The sequence below is a fragment of the Protopterus annectens genome, chromosome 3.part1 (assembly GCF_019279795.1).
Source record: "Protopterus annectens isolate FY-2018-M chromosome 3.part1, PAN1.0, whole genome shotgun sequence".
Classification (NCBI taxonomy): domain Eukaryota; kingdom Metazoa; phylum Chordata; order Ceratodontiformes; family Protopteridae; genus Protopterus; species Protopterus annectens.
Window position 1 is genome coordinate 1,907,427,430 of NC_056732.1, and position 12,139 is coordinate 1,907,439,568.

General features: G+C 40.7%; 1 protein-coding gene across 1 annotated transcript in view; it reads right to left on the reverse strand.

Annotated features, from left to right (window-relative positions):
- Positions 1-407: 407 nt before the first annotated feature.
- Positions 408-12,139, reverse strand: part of LOC122798820 (polyubiquitin-like) — a 75,210-nt gene continuing 63,478 nt past the window's right edge. Inside the window, exon 2 of the mRNA XM_044067944.1 lies at positions 408-702. Coding sequence (XP_043923879.1) covers positions 569-702 — 134 coding nt within the window. The 3' untranslated portion in view covers positions 408-568. The remainder of the gene's footprint in view (positions 703-12,139) is intronic.

Genomic DNA, 12,139 nt, shown 5'->3' on the forward strand with positions numbered 1-12,139 from the left:
TCCTCCAGGTGCTCCGTTTTCCTCCCACATCCTAAAGACATGCTGCAGGTGGATTGGGCACTCTAAATTGGCCCTAGGTGTGAGTGTGTGCGTATGTGTGCCTTCTGTGGAAGGTTGGGTGCCGGGCTGGCAACTCGACACCATAAAACTCCACTGCCAATCATGAGCAGACAAGGTGATCCGCTGTGGTGACCCCTAACCGGGAAAAAGCCGAAAGAAGAAGACGACGAAGCAAGCTTAGCCACAGACCCTCTGTTCTGGCCTGAACTTCTGAAGACTAAATAAGTTTCTGTCTTAACAGTTTCTAGACTATTATCACAACTATGTTAAAAATAACAAATACTATTTACTAGCTGGAAAGTTAGTGATATGGAATGTTAGCAAAATAAATCTTGCACATAAGGATATTGGTAAGACATTCCTTTAAAACATACAATATACTCAGAGAAAATAAGTGCATCAAAAACTTATTTGCAAATCCAATTAAGGTGCTTTGTGTAAAATACACAATTAGCTGTCTTGCCACCTCATAGTTTGGCTTATTTCATGGAATTATACACCTCCGGAATTATACACCTCCTGCCTGTCCAGGTAAACGCAAGACTGCCATCAATATGGATTTATCCTGAATGCCATAGTCAGAAAGTGTTTTTCCATCTTCCAGTTGGGTGGTAGCAAATATAAGTCGAAATTCTGGAATACCTGAAGAAAACAACATAAGTTAAATGCAAAATCAGTCAGATGGCAAGAAACCATTTCAGCACTTTGCAGACAATAATTACACACAGAGATATAGCCAGAATTTCTGTATTTGAACATCATGGTCATAAGTTGAGCACCTTACTCCCACATTCAAAAACCATACTTACCTCATGTTCTTTGTCATATAGGCAATGATGTTCAACAATTATGGGAAATAAACTGTCCAAGACTCCCCTGGAAGTTTAGTCTTACTCCTAAAATGCTCATCCTACAGGCAATTTTTTTTAAACTACCACATTTCAGTTTTTAAGAAAAGTAGTTCTTAAAAAAAAACAGATTTTAAATGAAAATTATAGTGCTACCAGCTTTATACTGCTAGTAACTTCTCCCTGGGTACATTACTTGCAGTCCATTTGTATTTCATAAAATAATTAACAGCATCTACCATAACTCATATTGCTTGCTCCAGCTTAGGCTGAACATGCAAGTTTTTGTTGAATCACAAGTTATCAATAACAGTTAGCTTTTATGGGACTTCCAAGATGGCTAAACACTGAGTAATACCTTAATTTCAGCTTTCCCAGTGTGAAATCAGAAGCTGAGAAGGGACAGCCAGTGAACCCATATTTGGGGGTAAATTTCAGTAACTGGCTAGTAAGTGCACTGCCTGGATGCCAGCAAAAAAGACAGAGAACATGAAATAAAAACAAAGCATGAGGAAAAAATACTGACAGAAGACTTTTGCAGCTGCTCAGCAAAAAGCAGCGCAAGTTCCAGCTTTGGTGCAAGACATGACTGCCAGTAACCTAGAGGAGAGAGTCAAATGTGCTCATAGCCGATTAAAATAAATAAAAAAAAAACTGATGGGAGTATATCAACTCAAATAACAAAAGGCACGAAAAATGGAAGAAGCTTTAAATATACATTCAGAGGAGGAGATAAAACTGCAAAGATCAGACACTGAAATGAAGAAAAGGCTGAATTTTAGACTGGTCAAGAAGAGGTTTCAAAAAAATAATAGAATTAGAGGACACAGCACGCAGGGAAAACCTGAGATTTTCTACTGTACCAGAGGAGCTGGAATGAACAGACTGTATTAATCTTATGAAAGCACAAACAAGCAACTGGACTGGTATTCCACAGCAGTAGGTGTTACCTGAAAGGGCACATCATGTGTATGCTCCAAACCTGGCCATGAGAAAGCAACTTAGACCTTTAATATACAGATGCAATCCTACCAGCAACAAAATTGTGGCAGGAAGACAAAGCACTAAAAGTGGGTGACAGCAGAGTGTTTCGGGAAATGATTACTCACTGTACACCAGGCAGAAAAGGAGTAAATTTATTCCACTAATCAGGGAATGTTGAGAAGCAGGCATGAGATTCAAACTGCTGTACCCAGCTATCTTCAGAAAATTCTTTCCTGAAGGGACAAAATAATTTTCTGATTCAGATCGTGCTAAGAAGGAAATACAAAAGTTTGTCCAACAAGAAGTGAGCTGTGAAATAGAAAGATATTCTACTTCTTGTTCTTCTGGCAATAAGACCAGAGAGACTGTGCCAGTGAAACACTTTTTGAATGCATCAATGGAAAATGCTTGCGAGACAGAAAAAGCACAAGAGTTGACTAGAAGAACTAATAGCACATTCGAAAAGAGGCAGAGACTGGATTTGGGAAATGGACATGAACAGGAATAAATCCAACAACTTAAAAACTGATTAACAAATGTGGAATTACAAAGCATTAAATCACATTTGTGGCAAATGATAGAAAAAGAAGACCTGGAAATATTGGACTTTTCTGACTTCAATAAACTTGTAGTAGATTCCAAAGCATATGTCCTACTATATGAGATTAATGTTTGGAGTAGGACTTAGGAGAGGGGAAGAGGAAGGAAAGCGTTAACTAAGTAAAACAAAAAATGTTGTTCATAACAGTAATAATTTTATACTGCATGATATCTGTATGCTACACAAAACAGGTGCCCATGTTTCTCCCTTCTTTTCTCTTTCTGCTCGTTTAGTTTTAAGAAATGTAGGCACTCCAATATAAAAAAAAAAAGAAAAGTCTGGTCAAGAGAGTAGGATACAAGAAAAACTAATGTGCTTTTTCTCATTCATGCACAGGGGAATGACTGGATTAAGACCCTTGGCTTGCTCTAGTAGCAAGTTTTAATAGAAAGCAAACAAATAAAAGAACATTGAATAAAGCTTTTCTATAGCAAATAAATAAATGTTTGTAGAAGCAACTTTGTATCTGGTTGTCATGTCTCCATGGAGACAATTTGATAAAGAGCAATAAAAATAAGACACTTATTTCAATGGCTAGGAAATGTTTTCTGAAAGCATTCAAAGAAAAAAATGCAAGTGTTTTCCTATTTGGGGAGAGAAATAAAGACAAGACAAAACCAGACATCACTTAGCAGAAACAAAGGCTGTACCATGTGTCTTAGCATGAATAACCTTCCTTTTAAGTTAACCCAAGTCTATGAGTGCGGCTGTCAGATTGGGGCAATTGTTCCTTTTAGGAGGCTAAAACTTCAATATTTGAAGATGTACATAGTGAGTTAATAGGTTTTTGGGATATATTGGTTTGTATTTTTGAGGGCTTTCAATAAAACAAAAAGCTTTGTAAGATGGGACATAGGCTCAAACAGATAAGACAAGAAACAACTTTATAAAAGGTTAACCTGCCAAACATTAAAGGGCATATTAACACAAAAGCCGGAAATAGATACAATACCTAACAAACAAACAAACTGTTACAAATAAAAGGTGGTGATAATAACTTTTTTAATTTAACTCTTTCTATAATCTTTAAATGTTAATGGTCTCACAGATATATAAAGTAGTGACTTATATTAAAAAATGTAAAGTCAAATAGCTATGGTATAGAAGACAGTTGGAAATAAATGAACATGTGAATCTGATAAAGAAAGGTTTTCAGAATTTGATAAAGAAAGGTTTTCAGGATGATTATTTAGCGTAATACCTGGGACAAAGGAAAAATAGGAGTATTTATGTTAATTGCAGGAGCATCTCCAACGGTGATAGAATAGGATAAAAAAGATAATAGATTTCTAGCACTAAGGGGCTACTGGCAAGGGAAAAGAATTACACCAGCATGTGTTTATATTCCACCTAAAACTGCTATAATATTACTTATCGGTAGAGACTGGAATTTGATTTGCAGAAGGGAAAATAAAGAAGGGTAGATTTTTGAATAAATTTATGAAAATATTTTGCACGGAAGATGTGAATGTAGTAGTTTGGACTGAATTTACATATTTCCCCAATACACAAAAATTGGGCTAGGCTAGACATAACTTAATTTCACAGGAACATGTACATTTAATTGAAAGTTTAGATACGCATCCATAAACTATTTCAGATCACCTGCCAATAATAACTAAAATGAAAATGCAGGGTAATGAAATAAAAATGAGACACCAGCACATTTCTACCTCTCTGTTGAAAACACAGGAATTTAAGGAATCGGTATTTGTAATTATTCAGGAGTTATTAGAGAAGATAAACATTTCTTCTGAAAATATAGCTACAGTGGAATAAAATTAAAGTGGAGTTTAACATATAACAGGGTGAAAATAAAAAAAGAGATATGATTAAGAAGTAACAATTACTTAGAGGGACTGACAGATGTTACAATACTGCAAAATAGGGGGAATCTCACAGAACAAAGCGAGGTATAATTGCAGAATGCTAAGCAAATAAAGGATACCTTGATAATATGCATGAGTTTAGGAAGATTGCCATTAAGCAACTATTTTTTGATGACACTAGAGCACAAAAATGTTTAGAGCAAGAACTCAAGCAACAGAAAGTAGAAGGGCTATCGCTAAGCTTAGGGGGCCTACAACAAGAAAGATAATATGAGTTTCTGTAGGGGTACTGGAAATACTTTGGAAATTATATAAAAAGTCTCTATAAAACACAGAAATATGGATATCAAGAAAAGGTACAAATGGAAATGTTTATGAAAGAATTAAATATGCCAAGGTAGAGGAGGCTCAATTACTAATAGGACAGGAGGGGATGAGATAAAAATGGTGATGTATAACCAATCAACAGGAAAGTCCCCAGGAATAGATGGTATTCCTCTGAGAATTTGGAAACTAGGAAGGAAAAAGTGATAAAGATCTGGAAGGTTTTGTTTAACAGTATCTTAAGAGGAGGAGAGACATCAACATCGTGGAAGAAAGCAGTGGCAGCTGTAACACCTAAAGAGCATAAAGACCCATCACATCTAGCTTCATACTAGTCCATTTCATTCCTAAATGACGATTATGACGTGCTTATGTCTATATGCTTATGTCTATAATGACTATAAGAATGACAAAGGTGATGCCAAAATTGATGGATATGGATGAATGTGATTTTGTGGAGGGGAGGCAAACATTTGAACAGAACACTGATAATCCAGAGGGAAGCTGAATGTAAGAAAATACCACTGTTGGTGGGTCTTAATGCAAAGAAAGCATTTGAAAGAGTAAGCTGGAAGTTTATGAGCAGGGCAATGGAAGCATTTGCATTCCCTGATAAAAGTATAAAGTTAATTAGGAAGATATACAAGGGATCGGAGGCGAAAATTAAAGTGGGTGGGTTCCTCTCTGATTTCTGTTTCAACAGAGGAACCAGGCAAGGGTGTCCTCTTTTTCCCCATTATTTGCAATATATTTACAAACACTGGAAAGATAAGAGATTCATGAATAGAATGGTAGTCAAGAAAAGCTGCCTCTTATCAGATGATATTCCCCTGGATTCAATAAAATCCATGCAGGAATAATGCCATTCCTGCACTGAGTGGCTTGTGTCTGTGTAACCACTGCAGCACGCCTTGTATATTCATGAAGGCATGTTGCTGTTTAGCCTAAATGGACATGAAGCATGAATGAGTGTAGGGGGAGTGCTCAAGTAGTGCACTGACTATGAACATGCCCCCTGCACTCAGAAAATGCCATACAGCACTTTCTAAACCTGATTTGGTGTAATATTGGAGAATTTCCCTAATAATATGCAAGTATTTCAGTGTCTGCATACACTGAAATACATACGAGAGCAGGCAAGCAATGCAAGGAGTGTGTGACAAGTTCTGTGACGCACCTCCTACATTGTAAAAGGGCTGTATGACACCTCACAACTTGCTAAAGCAGGAAATGTGGGCAAAGGCACAAATAATGGGGGGACAAAGCCCTAAAAAAAGTACAGTTCTTAAATACTGCCTTCACAAACTTAGAAAAATGGTCATGCATTAGCATAATGTCCGGATAGAAGTCGGAAAGTCAAATGTACGCCATTATTCTCTGACAGCAGTCCATGTGGACAAAAGCACAAATAATGGGGGGGGGGGGACTAAAAAGTGACAATAGTTAAATATTGCCCTCATAAACTTAGAAAGTTGATAGAAAACAGGTCATGCATTAGCATGAATTTCCAAAGGATAGAAGTCTGAAAGTCAAATGTACGCCATTATTCCCTGACAGCAGTACATGAGGATAAAGGCACACACAATGGGGGGACAAAGCACTAAAAGTAGGGACACTACTTAAATATTGCCCTCACAAACTTAGAGAATTGACAGAAAAGAGGATATGCATTAGCATGAACGTCTGAAGGATAGACAGCTGAAAGTCAAATGTAAGCTATTTCCTGACCACAGTCCTCAACAACTTGTCAGAAAACCACAATACTCACTATACAACATAATAATATAATAAATCTTTTTTTTTTATATGCTAATGAATGTTTAAGCATAGCTAAGCGGGTGTGCACGTTATGGCCCTCCGGTTAGCATTGCTTAAACATCCCATAGGAGATGAAAAGAAATATACAGCTGAAATTCCTAAACCGAAATAGCGTAGTGATTAAGAGTCCTGGCTTTACATGCAGGAGTTCACGGTTCAAGTACCAAGACAGGCAAATGATTTTTATATGGGAAAACAGTGTACTTTTTTACACTTAAAGTATGCAGTAACTGTTTTTTGTTAACCAGGGTAGTGTAGCTGGTGTAAAATGGAAGTCTGAGTATATGTAACATGTGAAATCACCCACGTATACACAAGTGTCCCATACAGTACAGTCACACCCCTTGCTAATGTAATGAAAGCACACAGAGGGATGTCATGTAAGGTAAATTATATACACCTACTAAATGAAGCCATCATCCTGATATTTTTTTAATGGAGTGAGCAATGGTCCCTGCTTTTCCCCATTTCACTACTTTCCTATCACCCTTTTTTCTGTTAAGAAAATTAGAGTGGGTGTAAGGGGTGCTAAGTGAAACTAAGAGGATTTAACAGTCTCTTAGCAACGCTTAGCATAGTGCAAACCCACCTACAACTGCTTAAAAGTGCCTTAATCACTGTCTCCATCAGCCCTTGTTCTGCCTGGCAGCAAAATAATCAGTCCTGCCAAGTCTCGAACCCAGGATACTGTGTACTACAATCACAGCAGCATGCCACTACACCATCCGAGCTGTGAGAATCTGTAATGTTTGTACAAACATATCATTCATTCTGGTCATTTAACATTAATGAAAAAAGTCATCACTTCCAAGTCTGGAACCCAGGACCCTGTGCATTACAATCACAGCAACATACTTCTACACTATCTGAGCTGTAGGAATTTGTAGTGTTTTTACAAACATATCTTGCACAACAGTCATTTAACAAAGGGGGAATTGTATATCCGTAGTACTTATATATATATATATATATATATATAAATAATTGTGTGTGTGTAATATATATATATATTTTTTTTTTCATACAGAGATATATAAATAGATAACCAACCTCTTACTGCAACATAGCTGCAAAAAGCCCAAAGGGGGGGATAAAGGGGAAACAACAGTGAAAGGTTCGAAATATGGCTGTCATACACATAGAAGTCTGCTAGAGTGGCATGGTGTGCTTTTACATACAATGCCAGACAGATTCCAGGTATGAAACAGAAATGAATGTTAAAATGTATTGATGTCAATGCTCACATCTCAGTGATTTCTCAGAAACCAACAACTGTTGTGGCCAACAGACAAAACATATGAGCCACACAGGACAGTGTCTAGACATCTGGACAGTGGAGAGGTATGACTGCAGTCATGTAACAGAACAGAAAAAAACCATGACAGCTGCCAACCATGTCACCCAGCACCTTCTGAACCACAGTAAGACCAACACGATACTAACCCAAATCAGCTCTGGGAAATTACCCTTGCATATCCAAATATATCATGCACTACAGGGATGGAACTGTAGGGAAAAGCAGATAGTGAAGCATAAAATGTCCACCCACAACCATCTGCACCACAGTCACAGCAACATACCATTACCCCAATGAAATCTAGAGTAGAACGACTGAACCAACAAATCCTGATTCCCAGTCACACAATACACTGGCAGATACTGGCCCAACTCATAGTGTACCCGGAACCCTGAGGTGTTACTGGACCTTTCTCAGTCTGCCTCAACACACACACCTGATAACCAGCAGCCATAGCAGCATACACAGTCAGATAGAAAAAGGATCTGCTACTCTCCCTACCCAGCCAAACATCTACACACAGCACTGCTACACAGTCTTGACAGTCTCTTCACAATCAGCAGACAAACATACCTCTCATATGTACAGATTTGCACAGAATGTCCAGGGTGTGAGACCAAATTCATGGCCACTGCTGCATACCACTTCCAGGAGTCTGCTAAGTAAATGGGATGATACCTTGAGCAGTCAATAAATAATGATATTACATTCCTCTGACCCTCATACTGCAAGACATCTGGTCTAAGCACGACATACTTGGGGAACAGGGAGCCGGAAAGAGGGACATATCTCACATAATGATATTACAAACTGAAACAGCTGACAGAGTCATAGGCTTTGTTGTAACATAACATCCGTGAAGGATATGATATCTGAAACACCAAGGTATCTCATGTTACTCTGATCCTGACATTACCTTACTGCTTCCACAAAAACAGATTTCTGAGGTACAGACCAAACATAAACGAACTACTGGGCAGTCTGTGGACATCAGCACAGTGAAGAGGTATATCAGAGACAAATCACTGTTAGATGTCAAGTCACAGAGAAAATGCATGTCCAGATGAACCCTGCTAGCAATCCTCTGTGTGCAGAACAGCACTACTGACTTACAATCTTTACCCAGTTCTGGAGCCTTCTTCCCCATGTTACTGGGCTGTCTCCACATGTCCTCTCGAGAGGTATCCCCACCTACTGTCTTTGAAGCTACAGCCCCCCACACCTCCATAATGTCCTCCACACAGAGTAGGAAAAGGGGAAAGGCACACATGGAGGCCATAATTATAGCAGTGTGTTGCTATGGCATTGGCAAATGGAAAGACTACACAGCTGCTCTGGATGCAAGTAGCAAATGGGAGACCCCGCTTGGTGCACAGGCCAGCACCTGCTCATGAGAAGTACCTACAAAAGCAAGCTGCCACCTATGCAACACACGTCTCAACCCATCTACAAGACAGGCTGTGACTACACAAACCTAACCATTGGCATTGTGAAGGAACTCCTGAGCACTATAACAGGAATGTCAATCATGTAAGCATGTAATGGAATGCAGAAGGGTGATGCAATGATGTAAAATGGGACATTAAACACTGGGCTGCAACAAGACATGTTGGACTCCCATGCTGCTATTCAGCACCTATGGTCATTACTGCTTGCCTGCTTGCTCTGCCTACACTGACGTGGAGCACATCTCTAGCCCGAGTCACCCCAGCAAAGGTCAGCTCATGTATGACTGCTAATGGAGTCTCCGTTGTCCGATACTGAGTGCGACACTGGTAGGACAGCTACCCAGGATGTTGTACTTATTCATATGTCACCTGTGAATGCTACTCTGATGCATATGCTTGTCTTACAGAAGAAAGAGATGTACATATGGTATGTGCATAACTGTATGTGATGCACTGTGCCCATACCAGACAACTGTCCAGAGTTTTTCAGACTGACCACATCTGCCTCATATTTGTAGTCAATGCCTCAGACAGTTGTGTATTGTCTGGCACATCAATGGCAACCCATTAAAGACTAAGGTCATAACAAATTAGCATACATTTAATTGTCAGATATATCTTACAGAGTACACCTGTGAATGCGACACCATCTTTGCTGGCAAATAAGTGTGTTCCAGCTAGATTCATGCTAGATTCATAAAGTGATACTATTTACTGGTCTTTGCCCACCAATGATGTGTGCCTTTGTGCAGAGGTCTTGCTCTAACAGGAGCCTGGTATCTTAACAGGACACCCATGTCAATGGAAGCGTACCTTGTCCTGAAGGATGCTGACATTTGTAAAGCCACTGCCACCTGCTTTCTAGCTGTGGACAGCACACCAACCTTGCCAGGTCACTCATCCCAGCATACGTTTAAGACACCAAATAAAGGCCTGCAAAGCCACAGGAGGTTCAAGCATACACATACACACTTCCACGCTGACCAAACAGTACGTTACATGGGTGACATCCCAAGTGCAGTTAACAGTTCAAACACCCTAGCCAAATCATAGCTAGCTACATGCCTCCAACCAAGACTATGGACATCCACCACATCTATTGGGACCTGCTGGAATCTGTCAAAATACCCAACCATAGAGTGGCTGACCTATGCTACCTGAACATGAATGCACAGAGATTCCTTGGCTTTGTCAATGGCAATGCAGTGGATCAGCTGGTCAACACTCCTACGGCAGGTGGGAATCACGTGCCTGGTCCTAACCAACATGAGTAGCCACTGTAGCACTACTACAGTGTCATTTCCCTTGGCAATATCTGCCCACATTGCCATCACTGCTCAGGTCACCATCTCCCCTGCCTCCCACCCCCTTTACAGTGTCAAACAAAATGAACTGTACACAAATGAAGTAGCTGTACAGCCAATGCCCAGTTGTTGGAACTAGCAGCAGTGTCCAGGTCCACACCACAATACTATGTTGGCACCCACACAGCTGTATAGATTCAGTAGTACCCGACAGGGCAACATCACCACCCTCAAGATAGGGTAAACACCTGTGGTGGACAGCAGCAATACACAAATACCATTAATAGGGGGAAACAAGTGCTGAACGGGCCAAGAAGGAACAGGTGCCTCACTGGAAGTAATATCACCTTGGTCTGTACAAGCAAATAAAGGCACAAGTGATGTACACTAAGGCTGAATGCAAAGTGGAAAAAGCTACCAAGGCAGATCACTAGGCCTTCCACACGTCTTTAATTCCAGAGAATGCACAAATTTGCTCTGTAGTGGTGGTCAATAACACCACCTGCACATATGGCATAGACATAAGCAACCGGCTGCGGCTGCAGACAGGTGAAGTGTAAATACCACCCCCCCCCGTGGTACACATGTGCAGCACCTGCTCCCCTCATCATCAGGAAGCAGGTCTGTAATGCCCTCTCACAGGCAACACACAGAGGTCTCCTTAGTCATGATACCATCCCTGGCTACATCCCACATGAACACATGTATGGGCTCTCAGAACCATTCCGCACTGTAGTCAACCACAGCCTGAGCAGCGGTGTCATCTCATCTGCACAGAGGACAGCCATTGTCATTCCTATACACAAAGGTGGTGCAATCCACCAAGCCAGCCAATATGATGCACATCAGCCTAACCAACCTGCTCTGCAAGGGCCTGGTAGGCAATATCAAGGACATTACGAACAGGGACATCGTCATCACAATGCCTGGGCCCACACACCATGGTATTGTCAAAGGGAGATCAGGCCCGTGACACCCGACTTGACCTCTCTGCAGTGGTCAAGCAAGCACAGGGTAAGATGGTGAACAATGCCTACCTTCACCTAGCCCTATCCTCTCACACTATTCCCCAGGTGGACAGGATACATAAGCCTACACAGCTAGGCTACCAGATGGGTAAGCTAACTGGCCCAGTGATAGTAGCCACTCAGTCAAAGTAGTAGAACCCACCTCTAATAGTAGATTCATCTATAACGGTGGACCCGAAGGACCAGTCTGGGGGCCTCTACTTTTTGAGATATATGTATCGGAGGTACAGGACAATAGCAGTGGTCTGTGGCTGACCAGGTGTATGGATGCTTGCAAGCTGCCCACCGTCTTAGATCCCCCTACTTATGTGGTCATCCCCCAAGAGGCAGTCACCCAACTGCAGACCGGTACAATAAGCATTACCACAAATGTAATGCCAGAAGAGCCATCACTCCCCCTGCTGTGGCAGATGCCATCCACACGAAGTATGACCGTAATAATGTACTGAGCATGCAATCAAGTGTGAGTCAACTTGTGCACTGAGATTGGTAGCAACCTGACAAGCTTCCCACCATGTTGGCACCACTGTACAGAAGGCAGTCTCCATGGCGACCTCACAAATATGGGTCACAGGTAGGCCATAGATATTTGTAAAGT